We start from the raw sequence: 16,945 nt of genomic DNA, 5'->3' as shown, positions 1-16,945 counted from the left end.
CAAAGACCAGTGCCAATATCTTCCCAAAATATAATAATATTAAAGGTGGAAATGCAATACTTTACGGACGGTTGGTGCATATGGAGCGGACCGGCGGTTAAGAAACCCTGGTTTAAACACAGAAAAGTAATGCTTTTCTACATATTTCATATTAAGTGATTAATTTTGAATTTATATAAAAAAAGGATATTACATTACAGCATTTAATCCTCTGCGTTTTCAACACAGATACTGTGATACTATATTCCAAAAAATTTTAATGTCATTCTGGCACCTGAGGGAAATATTTAATTGTGTTTTTCATTTATTGTGGCAGTTGTTTTAGCACAAAACCACTATAAAAGTTTTTGTTAAAATTTAATTTTGTCTAATCTATTTAAAATAATTTATTAAAAAAATATCTTAAAAGTCTATTATTTTTACTGTTTTAAAACAACCAGCAAGTCGTTCTAAAACTTAAGCACTTTCTCGGCTGTAGCAATTATCAATATGGTTTTATACTCACTGGCATAAATATGAATTATGCATTTTAAATGCATCGTGTTATTGCGTGTCTATATATTGATGATATAAAGACTCTTGTCAATTAAATTGTTTGTACTTCTACATTTGATACTTTACTTAGTTAAACATATTATCATCATCAAAATCATTGTCATTGTCATTGCCATTATCATTTGCCTCTTCAATATTGCTTGCAATGGTTTCTTTATTGGGGTTTGCTCTAAACTCGTCACGATTAAATGTATTTTCTTCGCCCGAACGCAATCGTTGATAAACTAATATATTCTTACCAGTTCTAGCCTGTACATACTGTAAAAGAGAATCAACGTTAAGCTGTTTTTCTTTAATAAGTATTGACCAGTTGTTGGGAATCAATGGGGTGGGTACGTTATCGTTTACCTCCGCATTAATAATCCGATACAATTCTTTATAATTCAGCAAAAACTCATTAACTTTGCCTGCTAACGGTTCATAGAGCACTACATGCGTAGGCATTGCAGTACGTGGATATGATGGTATATGTGAACGTAACCAATGAACAGGCGACTCATAAAATTGATCTGCTTCATCTTTGTAATTCTTTTCATCTTTCAAATTCGGCTCACAAGTCAGGAAGCGCATCGTAACATTTTGATGTATGTGACTGCAATTAATAACAATAATTCAAAACAAATATTAATAATACTTAAACTTTTATAATTATATACATATTTACCTATAAAAAGGTGTTGAGTGACAAGGCATAAGGAATAGTATATTTGCACGATGGTTATTTTCATCGCGGTAATCAGCCGCAACTTCTTGTAACTTAGACATCACTTCAATTGGTCCCTTTTGGTGTATAGTACTTAAGTACCAAGCTGGTATCGCATTTCCAAAAACAATTAAAAGTGCTATAAACCACAGCATTTTTCTGTTTAAAAAACAATTTTAGTAAAATATTATTAAAATGGTTAATAGTACTAACCTCGAAGCATTATAACTCCAACGCGTCAAAGTATCAGCAGTTATGTACAAACACAATGGCAGAAGAGAAGTAACAAATCGGAATTCCTTATGTTCGATAAAACTGAAGGCGACTAGCGAAATTGCAATAGTTAATAGCAGATTTTTCCGTACAGGATAAGTTTCACTCCGACGTACTGTTTCAATGACAGCAAACAAGAATGGTAGAGTAATGATACCCAGAACGCTAGGTAAGCCAATAGTGAAATACCAATGCCTTTAAATTGATTCAATTAAAAATCTATTTATTGCAGTTAATAATTTTTACTCACCAAGGATGTGAGCCATAGAAACTTCCAATATTATGAAATACATTATATTTAAGAAATTCATATGGAGTAATTATTAATTTTCCATGTAGATAAGTATCGACTCCAATACCTAGAGCAGCAACCAAAACTCTAATAGAAATAAATACGGAGAATTTTTAAATAGAAGATTTTTTTATAGAATAGAATAGAAGTTATAAAAAGATAGAAGAATAGATAGTTTAAATATAAGTTTTTTATTTATAAATCACTTATTGTCGTGTCTGGTTATAGTGAATACTTAATATATTGAACACCTAAATTTTTACGCTAAATATTGAGCAAAAGTTACTGAAGCTATTGAAAGTTTCGTTAAAGCAATCGCATGGGCTGAGACCAAGACTACTGATTATGCTGGTATACTAGTACTGTGATGTCTATGCAAAAAAACGGTCTAAAAGTCAATAACATATATCGTTTTCGATTGGTAAATCTGTGGTGACTTTTTTTTTATGAAATCCACTTTTTTCACTTCTAATTTATAATACTCTAAATATTTTTTCAGAGTAGCAAAATTACCCTGAAGTTAACAGCTGTTTTATATAATTTGACAAATTGAGATTTAATTCGATTTTACTCTAAATATGTTCGAATGGGTAACAAAATTAGACAGATCGAGAGTAAATCTAGATTGAATCTAGATTTGACAATCGAGAACGCCAATATATTTATTTATATTTTACTGTAAATTTATTTTAATGATCTTAATCTGTTCTAAATTCTTAATCCTAAATATATATTTTCAATTTAATTTTTTATATTTTTTTTCGCTTTATTATTTAATACATAAATTTCTATTTATTGTGTACTTCTATTTATTTATATATCTCTTTTTAGTTAGTTTTTAAATTAGTTCTAAGACAATGCAACAAAGGGGTTTTCCCTTAACTCATTTTTTAAAATGAAAAAAATAAAAAAAAAAATAAAAAAAAAATAAAAATAAAAATAAAAATAAAAAACAAAAATGAACATTTAAATACACAAATTTTTAACAAAAAAAAAACTCTTAAAACAAAAATATAAATAATATTTAAAACAAAAAAAAATATTTTTAAACAAAAAAAATGTTTTCTAAACAAAAAATAATTTTTGAAACAAAAAAATAAATAATTTTTAAAACAAAAAATGTTAAATTGATAAGTGATAACTGAACAGCGAGGATACTGCGAACACAACTTGCAATAATTGGTTTACTATATCCAGACACGACCGTATGTTTTCATCATTTTGTTTCATGGATGAGCAAACTTTTTCTTCGTATTATCATAAAATAGCACAAAATATATTTTAATAATGAAATTCTTACCCAATTACCAAAAACTTTTTAAATAACAATCCAATTAAAGATTGTTTTGTTTTGCGGAGGTGATAGATGGATAGCGGTAGCCATATAATGGCTGCAGTTGGCCTAAGATAACAACAAAGTGCTGCTGGCCATAAATATAAACTACTTTCTCCTGTCCATGGGAAATAGCTCAAAGCTATTGTGGTTAAAGATGCTTCCAAAGTGTTTGTCAAAGTGCGCGATCCAGTATAAAACCAAAACCATGGCACCACAATAAGAAACAATGCCCACTTTCTTTTACCAGTCCAAACGTAAAACCGATAGTCGGAATAGGTTGTTAGTAGCGCTTGCAAAATACGTGGTAATATTGCCTGAAATATACCAGAAGAAGAAAAGTTTATAACGTAAACTAACAATTGTACTAAAGAAAAACTTAACTCACCAATAAGTAAGCACTGTCAAGATTTAATAGTGCTAAAGCTTTATAAACACCAGCAATTAAAAGTGGGTATATATAGCTGCGTATACCTTGTACCCACTCCCATGTTATATAACCGTAACTAGAAAGATTATAGTTAGTGTTTGCTACTTCTTATTGCATATAGCAGTTAGATATTACCCAAAGGCTAGCTTATGTGCTACTTCCAAGCTTTGCCAGTATTCATCTGGCACATAAAACGTTTTTACAACAAAAACTGAAGCTAGTCGCACCGCAAGTATTAATAATAACACAAAAAATATATTCATTTTAACAATTAACTTTTTCCACACACATAAATTAGGTCACCTTCCACTTGGTAGTAAAAAACTTCCTTAATGTTTATAACAATATCAGTTTCTAAACTTGTTATCAAAACATAAACGTTTTATTGCAATGATTCCTATAATATCGCCACATTCATAACCTTAAATCCTCTTCAGAATAGAAAATTTCGTACGCTAAACCAGTCACTCACACGCGGCGGCAGCGTCACAAATTCTTTGCATTAGAAATTTTATAAAAATACATTTTTAATAACGTCTTAGTTAATTTTCTATTTTGCTCTTTTGTTTCTTTATATTATGCTATAAATAACATAACAAATATGTGAATTGGCGGGCTAAAATGAAACGCAACAAAAATAAAATCTAGCGTGTGACGTCACCTAAACAACTTATACCGAATAAAAAAAACGCAAATTAAAATGATGCCACATCTACCTAAATATGAGCATTGAAGGAAGCAAAGAAATACAATAAGATATGAAACTTTACTTAACATCATAAATAAAATATATTATACATATAACGTATTAAATTTAAGCAGTAACAATTATAAAAATATTTAGATGAATGGTTATATTTTGTGCAATATATTAACCAATCAAGATATCTCTAAAATATTTAATAGCTTCCTATTGTAACATAAAATTTACACTAACTAAATTTTACTACACAAATAATACCAAACAACACAAATATAATAAAAACGAAGCAAACGCAGTAGACGGGCATTCAGCAAGACAGCGAGCTAAGAACAGGTCGCTCTATGTTACATGTGCTGAAACACCAAGAATCGAAATTTACATCTCGATTTCTATTTTGTTTTATTTTTTTTATTTTTAATAGAAATACACATTTCTATTAAAAATCATAATTAATAACGAAATTAACATTTCGTTAATAGTAATAGAAATATAAATTTCTATTACTCATTTACTAAAACGAAATCAAATTTTCGTTAGTAAATTACGCGGTAAGGTGATAATACCACATGAGTATTAGCACCACATTTCTTCAAACCTTTTGTCAGGGGCGTCGAAATTAACATTTCTACGCCAAAATCCATTGTATAGAGAAGAAATTCACATTTCTTCAAACCTTTTGTCAGGGGCGCTGAAATTAACATTTCTACGCCAAATCCATTGTATGAAGAAGAAATTCACATTTCTTCAAACCTTTTGTCAGGGGCGTCGAAATTAACATTTCTACGCCAAAATCCATTGTATAGAGAAGAAAGTCACATTTCTTCAAACCTTTTGTCAGGGGCGCTGAAATTAACATTTCTACGCCAAATCCATTGTATAAAGAAGAAATTCACATTTCTTCAAACCTTTTATCAGGGGCGTCGAAATTAACATTTCTACGTCAAATCCATTGTATAGAGAAGAAATTCACATTTCTTCAAACCATATCACCGTACCAACGTCACCATCCACCGTATTCCACTGTTCCTATCAAATAAATCTATTGTAGGACTGAACCTTGAATCCGGCGAGTAAAACCCCGGCCAGAAAGGTTCGTTACACTATTACAAACTCTCTTTAAATTTCTATGTTGTATAGATATCAAAAAAAAACTTCCTAATTAGATTCAGTATTATTTTATTTAATAACATAGGACTATTAAACGATAACTGTGGCTACAATATTTAATCATACCTATAGTACATTCATACTCTCTTATTTAGGAGCTTGCTTATTTATATTACGCATCTGAGTAAACGGAACATCCCTGTCGAAAATTGAAATTGCTACATAGACTTTACTAGTACATTTTATTTCAAGTAAAATTTGTATTTATGTGTGAATCAATTGTTTTGGTTTAAATTTAAATTGTTGTATTGTTTCTTTGTGCGGCATTGGTGTTCTCACCAGCGACTCGTTTATGCAACTTTCACACTTCGTTTTCTGGAACGTTTTTCGTTTTCAGGAATCGTTCGAGAAAACTAAGTAAAAAAGTTACATAAACGAGCCACAAGCTTTACACAAAACTGTTCCGTGTAAAAAGCATAATTTAGCACTTTATTTGTGTTACGCTCTCAGTTTGTACTTTACTTGTGTTTTTCTTAAGTTTTACTACGAGTAGCTCGTGGAACACAGCTATTAATAAGTGCACGTTCACATTATAATAAGCTCCTTTATGCAGCTGATAGAACTTTTATAAACTTAACTTAATAATACCTATACCACACAAAAAAACTAAATACAATTCATAAAAACAAAGATTTTATTAAATATTTACTTCCTCACCATCTTTGTTTATAGCTCAGCTGTTGTTTGTTTACTTTTTACATATCCATCTTATGACACATATTTAAATTTAGTCAATGTAATATATAATAGGTCAATATATTTCAAATTTTGCTAATTTCCCTTGTAAGAAATTTATTTTTAAGCTGATTTATTGATAATGAACTCATTTATATGAAAGATTTCTGTATAACGTTAAAATAACGATAAAAAAATTTTGGTTTTATTTTTTGTTGAAACACAAATAAACTTACAATTTTTTAGTTCTCATTTTTAAATTTAAACATACTTTTAAAAAAATTATATAAAGTTGGCAACGCAACCAGCTGAACTTGACGGAAATTTAAATTTTGTGTGTCTGATGTAACCAGAGTCAGATTTACACACTTTTTATTCAATAATTTGTTGATAATAGATAGGCATATGTAATATTGATATATGGCGCATTACATATATATAAATTATCAAAACTTTTATAACAAATAGAGTTAGAAATATGTTTGCACGCCACGCTTGTAGAATTGTGTTATCAAACACAAACGTTTTGCATGGCAGCAAAAATATATTAAATGTACACGGTAAGTCTAAGTCTGTTAATATAATGTAAACATATATAAATAATTTCTTTAATTATAGGAAATGGAGCACAAATTTTAAAAAATGGTATTAGAAAAATTGAAAAAACTGCTGGAGCGGAACATTCAATAGCAAAAAAAGCATGGAATAAAATATTTGGTAAATTTCTACTAGCCACAAATATCATCGGTTCTGGAGCTCTGATGGTGGTGGGAGATGTTGCAGCGCAGCAAATTGAATTTAAACGCAGCGGGAGAGCGGTGCACAGCAGCTTTGGTTACGAGCATTTTGATTTCGAGCGGATGGGACGTATGTTTGTTGTTGGTGCGCTAATGGGTCCATTGCACCATTATGTGTACAATTGGATGGATCGTGTTATGCCTATTGCAAACTTTAGAAACACTATTCAAAAAATATTAATCGATCAGTTATTTATGTCGCCCGCATGTATTCTCATATTCTTTTATGGTGCATGCTTTTTGGAGAATAAAACGCTCAAGGAGACGAATGACGAGTTGGTGGAGAAATTTCCTATTGTATATTTAATGGATTGGATGTTGTGGCCTGGCGTGCAGTACATAAATTTTCGGTATTTAGATACAAAATACAGAGTTACATTTGTTAATGTATGTACGGCTTTATATAACATATTCATGTCCTATATCAAACACGATTTTCATCACCTTCAGTAATTCTTGCACATTGTTATTTATTTGTAAAATATTTTTTGTGATACTTTTAACTAAACGTAAGATACTTTTAATGTAGCTGCCAAATAAATATATACAACATTGATAAATAACATATCATTTATATAGAACAATTTTATTGTATATTTTTAAGAAATGTAATAATAATGTAACGAACCTTTCTGGCCGGGGTTTTGCTCGCCGGATCCCAGGTTCAGTCCTACAATAAATTTGTTTGTTAGGAACAGTGGTGAGTTTGGATGTACGGTGGACGGTGGCTTCGCTACAATCACTGAGTGTTGCTTTCGTTATATACAAAGAAAATAGCAATGTATGTTTCTATTGCTACTGTATATCCGACTATTGATTTTATAATAGAAATGTTTATTTCTATTATATTAGAAAAAAAAACAATGTGAACTGAAATGTATATTTCTATTCACCGACTATTGATTTTATAATAGAAATATTTATTTCTATTATATTTAAAAAAAAACCAATGGGAACTGAAATGTATATTTCTATTCACCGATTTGGTTTACAAGTAATTATATAATAGAAATAAACATTTCTATTATAAAATCAATAGTCGGTGAATAGAAATATACATTTCAGTTCACATTGTTTTTTTTTCTAATATAATATAGAAATAAACATTTCTATTATATAATTACTTTAAACCAAATCGGTGAATAGAAATATACATTTCAGTTCACATTGTTTTTTTTTAAATATAATAGAAATAAACATTTCTATTATATAATTACTTGTAAACCAAATCGGTGAATAGAAATATACATTTCAGTTCACATTGTTTTTTTTTTAAATATAATAGAAATAAACATTTCTATTATAAAATCAATAGTCGGTGAATAGAAATATACATTTCAGTTCACATCGTTTTTTTCTAATATAATAGAAATAAACATTTCTATTATAAAATCAATAGTCGGATATACAGTAGCAATAGAAACATACATTGCTATTTTCTTTGTATATAACGAAAGCAACACTCAGTGATTGTAGCGAAGCCACCGTCCACCGTACATCCAAACTCACCACTGTTCCTAACAAACAAATTTATTGTAGGACTGAACCTGGAATCCGGCGAGCAAAACCCCTGTCAGAAAGGTTCGTTACAATAATAAATAAAAAAACAAAACCAAATTTAATTTGTTATGAAAAAAACTTGCTAAATGTTTTTCTCACTAAAGATGCAAGTACGAGATTATTTCTAATTTATAAATAATCAAAATACTGAACAAAGCAACAAAAATCAAATCTCAATTATAATAATCCAAAATAATGTCATAAAAGTTATATTATAATAAAATATAATTGGATCAGTGTTTCTTGTACATGCATTCATAGCTTCAACTCTAGTATAAACAATAAATCTAATTATACTTTAATTCATAACTCCAATAGTATATAGAATATATCTAATTATACGTGTATTTATACCTTTAACCAGTAAACAGAATACATGCAAATCTACTCTAGCAACTCAACTTAACTGTATATATAATTTTTTTCTCACATTTATTTATAACTAAAGCCAAAGCATTACAAGTATATTTTATTGGTGATACCAAATTATCTTAAGTTATAATGTCTTACACTAAGTTTAGTTTAGCGAATAGGATTTAAAATGCACTTTGATTGTCCACTCCAAATATATTTTCTATCAACTGCGCTCTTTCTTGTGATATATAATTTAGCATTAGAGATGGTATGTTATCATTTGCTCGTGATACTTGTTGTCTAAGAAGTATTCGAATCTCATCACGTGTCCCTTTTTCTGTTCCACGTGAACGCCGATGAGAGCTGGGCTCGCTTGGCGATATTATATCTAAGGTAAAATCTTCGTAGTTAACCCAAAAATACATAAACTCTTCAATGAAATCAATCTCAACAATATAAGAAATGAACAACTTAAAGGAAAACGAACGTCTTGAAAGGATTAAATTGAATATTTGTCCTGCCATTATAGCTTCACGTGGATATTCCAATTGCAACAGCACTAACAAACTTCCAAGAATGTGATCAGGACAATTTGGTTCATATAATTTGCGCTACAAATATTTAAAGTATAATTATATTATAAATATATTTTGTTTATGTTTAGTTAAAAGTTCAAGTTTCACTTACGCTCAAACCAGTAATTATTGCCTTTACGCAATATTGGATTAAAGCATTTTTCGTAAGTGGTATAAAAATCAAATGTCTTTTTATATTCAAAGATAAATCTTCCATATCTTGTCCAGTTGTAGTTGGCAACTCAGATAGTATTGCGAGTACACACTCAAATCCTTGTAACTAAAGTTTAAAAGTAATTTTAGTAAAAAGTTTTGTTAATAATATCAAATGATTGTACTAACCGTAAGTGTGCCTTGCATCATATTCAAACTAAGTATTTGTAGATTTTGCACCAAACTATTGTTGACATTCAAATCTACCATAACTTTCTTTGCGTCATCATAATGTCCGAAATACATCGCTAAGTCGAACAAAAATCGTGATATCCATGGAGCTATCGGTAATTTCAATAACAATTCACCCAAATCACGTCTGAATTGTTCGGTATTCAGTAACTGCCAGCATTGTGCAGCATGCACAAACGCTTTCGAAATGGTTTTGCTAGCATTGGTAGTCACTGATATCTGTGGCGGTTCAAGGTTTTGAGCATCACTACGGTCGACATTCCATTCGGTGAACCCTTCAACTAGCACATGATTGATTTCTAAATCATCCAGACGTGCATGACAATGTTTTATGTAGGAATGTAAGGAGTAAATAAATAATGTTATAGCATAAAAAAGCACTTGAGGACTGCCACCTGGGCTTTTGGCAATAATATCTATTATTTTTTCCCAATATATATTGTGACCCCTATGGAAAATAAATATGTGTTATTAAGTGTTAAAAGTGATCAATTAAGATTAATTTTATTTACCAATTTTTGTTAAAAGATAAGAATGTTTCCCAACGTAAAATTTTGGCACATAAATTTAGAATTTGAAAAATTTTTTTCCAAATCTCATTAGCATCGCTCTTGTCCTCCATTATTTCGCGTATAGAATATTCTAATGATATCGTAAATACACGACATACTAGCACTGGGTTCAACTCAGGTGGGTCTTGATTGTTATAAAGCAATGGAATAACTTCATCCATTAACATTTTTTGATATATTTCTGGATTTTGTGATATTCCGTCAGTAATTAATTCTAAAAGCCTTGACTGAAGAAATTTAAAAATGTCTTTTATTTGTTTAGAATATATTAAAAAACAATAACTATACCGAATGTGTCATTATCAGTTCTGGGAATCTTGTTAATACCATTAAAAGTAATTTGCATTGACTTAAATTATTTTCAGTATTATTAACAGTCAACAAGAGTATCTTTTGTTGTACGTCAGCAGATAAGTGTTGGAACATTTTCACATAGAATTCTTGCTTTGCAGTTATTTCATTTTCAGGTGCTCTAAGTGCTGCAGTTAGTTCATTTATTTCTGTCCATATTTCCTCGTTCTTCATCTTACAAGACAGTGCTCTAACAAATAAAAATACAAAATATACAATGATAAATTCAAATTAAATTACTATTACATAAAGCTAAAACTGTTAGCAGCCGCTTGGTAATTGTTTGCTTCCATCTCAATTTTATACGACTCCAACTAATGAAATAATGGAACATCAAAAATTTCATTCATTGTTGACAAAATTCAAATTTTTTTACCTCCATGTTGAAACTATTTGGGAATCCACATTTTGCTGTAGTTAACCAAGTACGTGCAGATAAATAATCCTTACTTTCTCGCGCCTCTCTAATTTTAGATATGAAATAGTCTTCATTTAAACTATTATCCACTTCCATTTCCATCATGAATTACACCGTTGATCGGCAATAATGAAATAAAATTTTGTTTGCAAACATATGATAACAGAGTTTCAGTGCTGCCAATCAGTAATATTTTTTATGAAATGTCAAGTTGTTCTAACGATTCTCAAAACCCCAATAGGAATTGTTTTACCCTTTTCTTTTATGCTAATTGAATAGGAAACTTGTTTTAATAATACTTTTACTTTTTTAGAAAATAATTTTTATTTACGAATAATTAAATACAAGAATTATTTCCAAGACCACTGATGATGGGTATTTGCCAATACTCGAAACAGCTGTATGGTCAGCCAAAAATTCAATTAATTAAAATAATATGAAAAAATTAATTGGTGTTGTTGTAGTTCACTACTGTTCGAAAAACCTTATTTATTGCACTAATTTATTTTTTTTAATTAAGTTTTCAAATTTATTTATTTATTAAACATCTTATATGCGAACATATGCGAAATATGCGAACAAAAAAAGTCAAGTACGGCTTTGGATCAGTTGGTTAAGGTGCGCTGAGCTTCACATTTGGCAGGACCCGAGTTCGATTCCTGGTACTTGCAGTCTTAAAAATAATTATTTACGAATAATTAAATACAAGAATTATTTCCAAGACCACTGATGTTGGGTATTTGACAATACTCGGTCAGCCGTATGGTCAGCTGTATGGTGAGCCAAAAATTCAATTAATTAAAAATAATATAAAAAAATAAATTCTTGATGTTGTAATTCACTACTGTTCGAAAAACCTCTTTATTAAACATCTTATAAAATTTTCACAATGGAAACACCTAACTCACCTAATTTTTATTTAATTTACCCTACTCGAATATCTGGTAAATACTAACATTCGCTGCCATATCGACATAATTTACTATTTCTCTCAATTTACTATCAATTTACCTGAACTAGTAAATATTGTATATAAGTTCAATTATTGCTTTGAGTGTTTTTCTAAATCCATTTTATAGTAAATTAAGTTTATTATAATAATATCATCAACTTGTCTAACTCTTATTTAAACTATATAAAATTCTTATTGGTCAATTGTAAAAATTTATTCAGTTTTATTTTAAATATCAACTTTATTTGGAATAAAAAAATTATATTAACATTAAAGCAACCTGATAATATTATTTATATATAAATAAACTAATATGTTTGACTAAACTGAAGTAATATTTGATTTCCAATTTTCATAAAATATTTTATTTTATTAAATAAATAAATAGTTTTATAGTCAGTTTTATTACAAATACAAATATTCAAATAATAAGTCTCCGCAGTCTACAAAAATATCGCCATATTAATTCCATTGCACTGTAAAATTTCTGTCTATATTTCTTCCCTTTATTCTTCTTTTCATTTTGATTACCAACGCGACGCGTGTAAATTTATTGTATTATATTTTTGATAAAATTAATTTAAGTTAAAGAAAAATATTTTTCTTTTGAAAAACTAACAATTTGTTATTGTTTAGTTTGTTACAAGATTATAATTGTTCTGTGAACAAATAAAACGCATTAGGTTGTTGCATTTTTGAAATTCATTGGAAAAATGGCAGACGTTGAAAAAGAGCCAGAGAAGACTATCGCTGAGGACTTGGTTGTAACAAAATATAAATTAGCTGGAGAAATAGTCAACAGTAAGTACAATTAATATGCAATCACATATATGTGTTCAATATGTATTATGTAGTCGTTTGTGCATGGCCAAACAAAAAGCGCCACGCGGCGGTTAGCAAATATGTACACGCTACACATAACCTTAAACACGAACTTGTTTTTGCAAGTTTTTTTTTTTTTAGTTAAGATTAAGATGATGATTTAGTACGTATACATCGAAAAGTGTAAATACATAATAATTAGTAATAATATTTGTTATATTTTAAATATTCATAATTAATCACATGATGCCTTATAGTTTAAATTAAACTGACATGTCTCTCGAAATATTTTGAGTGTCTAATTAATTATCTTTTATTTTCTAGAAACTTTAAAAACCGTAGTGGGACTGTGCGTTGCCGGAGCGTCTGTCAGGGATGTATGTACGCAGGGCGACAATCTTATAATCGACGAAACTGGCAAAGTTAGTTCGAGTTTAACAATTTTGTTAATATCATATAATTTTGTTTAATAATGAATAATATAATTACTCTAGGTATACAAAAAAGAAAAGGATTTGAAAAAAGGAATTGCATTTCCAACTTGCATATCTGTAAATAATTGTATATGTCATTTTTCACCGACAAAAAATGATCCCGATCAAACCTTGAAAGATGGCGATGTTGTTAAAGTGTAAATATATACTTATTTATTTATTTTCTTTATGTGTTTTAATTGTTTAAAATTTGTAGTGATTTGGGTGCACATATTGATGGATTCATTGCTGTAGCCGCACATAGTTTAGTTGTTGGTGCCTCAAATGATACAAAAGTTACTGGACGTAAAGCTGATGTTGTGCTAGCGGCTTACTGGTCTGTACAAGCAGCGCTGAGGTTACTTAAATCGGGAAGCAGCGTAAGTGTCATATATTTATTATATATTTTGTTTCATAGCGCTAACTATTGGTGCAAGAAACGTATAGTATCCCAGGTATACTCACTGAGATACTACTCAACACTTGCATAGAAAAAATTGTAAAATACCATAAAATAATTTTTATATAATAAAATTATTTTCTGATTCTTTACAAACAATATTTAAGTAACACATTAAAAATGGTTTATCGTTTATAAAGTAAGAACTAAAATGATTCGTTTTTAACACTTTTAAAAGTGTTTATATAATAGACGTTTTGATTTATATTACAGACAACTTAGGGGGGGTGTATAACTGACTAAACATGTGATAAACTTAAAGGGTTTAATTTGTAATTAATAAGTTCAAATAAGTAGGTCAATACTTATGTTTTATTAAGTGTAGTGGTTTTTTTTATACTTTTTATAGAGTTTTCGTAGTATTACTAAAGCAAAGCTGTTTATATGCTTTCTACGAATATTTGTATTTATCACTTTTTTAGGTTTAGTACACTAGTGTAATATTAACAAATCAATTTTCTTAATTTTTCAGAAACTGGAATATATTTGAATAGCTTTTTTAAGTCTATATTATTAAGTATATAAATTATTTATTAAATTAATTTGGTAACTGTTAGTAGTACTCTACGCTTGTCTGTAAAAGTTACTTGTAATCTCACATTGCCAAGTTTTCTTAATATTCCAAAATAAATATTAAGTTATAACTTCCATTCGAAGTCTATTAATCAAGTCTTAAAAAATTGATTAGTCTTATACCAAAATCACTTTACAGTATATAAAGAATAAAGAAGACAAATGTAGAAAAAAATATATTTAAACAGTACGAACAAAGATCTGTATAAAAAAAAAAGTAAAGCACATTGCAATAATTGAATAAAATATTGTTTATCTAGTTAAGTTGAATATATATATAATATATTTATATATAATAATACTTATATATAATAATACTTATATATAATATACTTATTTATAATATACTTATATATATAATAGTTATATATAATGTACTTATTTATAATATGCTTATATATATAATACTAATAAATAATATACTTGTAGACAATATACTTATCAATATTATACTCATATACATACTTTCAGAATAATACTATCACTGAAGCTGTTCAAAAAGTAAGCGAATCCTACGAGTGTAAGCCAATTGAAGGAATGCTTAGTCATGAATTGAAACAATTCAAAATTGATGGTGAAAAAACTATAATACAAAATCCAAACGAAAGCCAGAAGAAGGAGCATGAGAAGTGTACATTCGAAACCCATGAAGTATATGCTATTGACGTAATTGTCAGTACAGGAGAAGGCATTGTAAGTGATCTTATAAAATGAGAAAATATAATGTTAATAACTGTCCCATGATTAAAAACATGCGCTTGAGGGTTTGATGTGACCATGAAGAAGGATTGGTCATTGATTCCCAAAGATTGTAAGATTATGAGATCTGAGGACATAAATCTATATACTTAATATTTATTTAAATAATATGAATATATATTAAAATATATTATTGATCATTTTAGGGACGGGAAAAAGATACTAAAGTCGCCATTTATAAGAAAACAGATGAAAATTATATGCTTAAAATGAAGGCGGCGCGTGCTCTCATAGCTGAAGTAAGTTTTTAGATATATGAAAATGTAATTATATAAATAAATGTTCTGTATTGAAGGTTAAATCAAAATATGGAAACATGCCATTCAATATACGACATTTCGATGAAGAGACTAAAGCGCGAATGGGTGTTGTAGAATGTGTTTCGCATAAAATGATTGAACCCTTCCAAGTACTCTATGAAAAACCCTGTAAGTACATATGCTACTTAGCAAATTTATTGAATTTTAAGCAAGTTTAATTCCGTGTGTTTGTACCAAATAATAAACGGCCAGACAGCTTGCGAAATAAAAAGAAGTGATTTGAAATGTGTATAAAGTGTTTTATTTTTCACTTTATTTCATATTTTAGATTACTACATTTTGAAAATAAAATTAGTAAATTTGTTAGTGCAAGTCAGATTGTTTTATGCTTAAAATGATAAGCATTTAAACTTGAAAGCTTGCAAGATAATTTTGCCAAATACTCGTGAACTAAATTATTCGATATTATAATTTAGTCTTTAATAATGCAAACATAATTTTACTTTATAGTATAAATAGTATAATAATTTTATTTTATTATAATACTTTATTTATTTACTTTAGCTGAACATGTTGCACAGTTTAAGCACACAGTCCTACTCATGCCTAATGGTGTCAACTTGGTAACCGGCATTGAATTCCCTGATAACTTTTACAAAAGCGAACACAGTATTGCCCAGGATGACCTCAAGGTATAACTTATATCTGTTATTGATTTCATTATTTAATTACTAATTAAAATTATGTTATATAGGAACTTGTTAATACGCCACTTCAACCGAGCAAAAAAGGCAGGGGTGCTGCAAAGAAAAAGGCCGCCGCTGCAGCAGAAAATGCTGATCCGGCAACAACGAAAGTGGAGACGGCGCCAACTGTAGAAACCAAAGCATAAATTTCTACAAATTTGCCTGTTGAAAGAAAATATCGCGTGAAAGCAATATTCACAACAAACAATATCAACACAGCCAACTTTGAAACAGTTTAAATTTTAAATAGTCAAGACCTAAGGGATGGATATCCCTTATCCGTTAATCTTTATTTTCTAAAAAAAATTGGTAGTTATTTTTATATATTGATGAAAATTTAAAAGTTTTTAAATGTAAATGTTTAACAGATTATTGCAAAAAAAGTAACAATCTAAAAAAAAAACCTTAATGGTTAACATAATTTTCTGTTTTTTTTTTTTGTTTTTTGAAAATAGAATTAGAAACAATTCAGAAAGAATCAATTGCTTTTTAATAACTATTTTTGGAGCATACATATATAGAACCATAATAGGTGTAATTGTCGTAATTTGCTTTTTTGTTTTTGCTTCCAATCTTAAATATCGAAGTTATCAATATATATTTTTAAGTAACAGGATTCATTAAACTGTCTTTCTATACAAGTAACCATGAACCTATTTGAGTTCTTCTAATCTTCTAGTCATCGCAATATGCTAGAACCAAAACAACTACTTTAATTATATGCTGCAGTGAATAGC

The 16,945-nt window shown here is 28.8% G+C and overlaps 4 protein-coding genes across 6 annotated transcripts; 2 read left to right on the top strand and 2 right to left on the bottom strand.

Annotated features, from left to right (window-relative positions):
- On the bottom strand, positions 1-4,274 carry LOC119668212 (GPI mannosyltransferase 3). Of its 2 annotated transcripts, XM_038077657.1 has the most exons (8): positions 3,722-4,274; positions 3,545-3,662; positions 3,124-3,473; positions 1,782-1,910; positions 1,472-1,726; positions 1,220-1,417; positions 904-1,147; positions 1-813 (listed from the first exon to the last, which is right to left on the bottom strand). In XM_038077657.1, the coding sequence occupies exons 1-8, from the start codon at positions 3,847-3,849 to the stop codon at positions 622-624; spliced, it is 1,614 nt and encodes a 537-aa protein (XP_037933585.1). In that variant the 5' UTR covers positions 3,850-4,274; the 3' UTR covers positions 1-621. The 2 variants fall into 2 exon arrangements, with proteins under 2 accessions (XP_037933585.1, XP_037933584.1); XM_038077656.1 differs by having other exon boundaries at positions 1-1,147.
- Positions 4,275-6,396: 2,122 nt separating this feature from the next.
- Positions 6,397-7,759, top strand: LOC119685375 (mpv17-like protein 2). Its single transcript, XM_038099671.1, has 2 exons — positions 6,397-6,691; positions 6,750-7,759. The coding sequence occupies exons 1-2, from the start codon at positions 6,610-6,612 to the stop codon at positions 7,379-7,381; spliced, it is 714 nt and encodes a 237-aa protein (XP_037955599.1). The 5' UTR covers positions 6,397-6,609; the 3' UTR covers positions 7,382-7,759.
- Positions 7,760-8,736: 977 nt separating this feature from the next.
- Positions 8,737-11,321, bottom strand: LOC119685286 (integrator complex subunit 10). Its single transcript, XM_038099562.1, has 7 exons — positions 11,122-11,321; positions 10,992-11,059; positions 10,683-10,935; positions 10,335-10,621; positions 9,760-10,270; positions 9,530-9,697; positions 8,737-9,453 (listed from the first exon to the last, which is right to left on the bottom strand). Exons 1-7 carry the CDS (start codon positions 11,266-11,268, stop codon positions 9,025-9,027), a joined length of 1,863 nt encoding a protein of 620 aa, XP_037955490.1. The 5' UTR covers positions 11,269-11,321; the 3' UTR covers positions 8,737-9,024.
- Positions 11,322-12,523: 1,202 nt separating this feature from the next.
- LOC119685134 (proliferation-associated protein 2G4) lies at positions 12,524-16,622 on the top strand. Of its 2 annotated transcripts, XM_038099379.1 has the most exons (10): positions 12,524-12,593; positions 12,752-12,916; positions 13,262-13,359; positions 13,432-13,568; positions 13,628-13,790; positions 14,915-15,136; positions 15,349-15,441; positions 15,498-15,630; positions 16,027-16,154; positions 16,217-16,354. In XM_038099379.1, exons 2-10 carry the CDS (start codon positions 12,829-12,831, stop codon positions 16,352-16,354), a joined length of 1,200 nt encoding a protein of 399 aa, XP_037955307.1. In that variant the 5' UTR covers positions 12,524-12,593; positions 12,752-12,828. The 2 variants fall into 2 exon arrangements, with proteins under 2 accessions (XP_037955307.1, XP_037955384.1); XM_038099456.1 differs by lacking the exon at positions 12,524-12,593 and having other exon boundaries at positions 12,829-12,916; positions 16,217-16,622.
- Positions 16,623-16,945: the final 323 nt, after the last annotated feature.

Source organism: Teleopsis dalmanni, chromosome 1 (assembly GCF_002237135.1).
Source record: "Teleopsis dalmanni isolate 2A chromosome 1, ASM223713v2, whole genome shotgun sequence".
NCBI lineage: Eukaryota > Metazoa > Arthropoda > Insecta > Diptera > Diopsidae > Teleopsis > Teleopsis dalmanni.
This window is presented reverse-complemented; position numbering and strand designations above follow the sequence as displayed.

What these genes read in the sequence shown, in the direction of transcription:
- LOC119685134 (XM_038099456.1), top strand. Translation starts at nt 12,829, where the DNA reads ATGGCAGACGTTGAAAAAGAGCCAGAGAAGACTATCGCTGAGGACTTG. An exon ending in TCAGTACAGGAGAAGGCATT is followed by an intron (nt 15,137 to 15,348) that starts GTAAGTGATCTT and finishes TGATCATTTTAG; the next exon opens with GGACGGGAAAAAGATACTAA. An exon ending in TTGCCCAGGATGACCTCAAG is followed by an intron (nt 16,155 to 16,216) that starts GTATAACTTATA and finishes TATGTTATATAG; the next exon opens with GAACTTGTTAATACGCCACT.
- LOC119685286 (XM_038099562.1), bottom strand. Translation starts at nt 11,268, where the DNA reads ATGATGGAAATGGAAGTGGATAATAGTTTAAATGAAGACTATTTCATA. An exon ending in AACTGATAATGACACATTCG is followed by an intron (nt 10,622 to 10,682) that starts GTATAGTTATTG and finishes AAATTTCTTCAG; the next exon opens with TCAAGGCTTTTAGAATTAAT. An exon ending in TTATCTTTTAACAAAAATTG is followed by an intron (nt 10,271 to 10,334) that starts GTAAATAAAATT and finishes TATTTTCCATAG; the next exon opens with GGGTCACAATATATATTGGG.
- LOC119668212 (XM_038077656.1), bottom strand. Translation starts at nt 3,849, where the DNA reads ATGAATATATTTTTTGTGTTATTATTAATACTTGCGGTGCGACTAGCT. An exon ending in TTGACAGTGCTTACTTATTG is followed by an intron (nt 3,474 to 3,544) that starts GTGAGTTAAGTT and finishes GGTATATTTCAG; the next exon opens with GCAATATTACCACGTATTTT. An exon ending in TTCTATGGCTCACATCCTTG is followed by an intron (nt 1,727 to 1,781) that starts GTGAGTAAAAAT and finishes ATCAATTTAAAG; the next exon opens with GCATTGGTATTTCACTATTG.
- LOC119685375 (XM_038099671.1), top strand. Translation starts at nt 6,610, where the DNA reads ATGTTTGCACGCCACGCTTGTAGAATTGTGTTATCAAACACAAACGTT. An exon ending in AAATATATTAAATGTACACG is followed by an intron (nt 6,692 to 6,749) that starts GTAAGTCTAAGT and finishes CTTTAATTATAG; the next exon opens with GAAATGGAGCACAAATTTTA.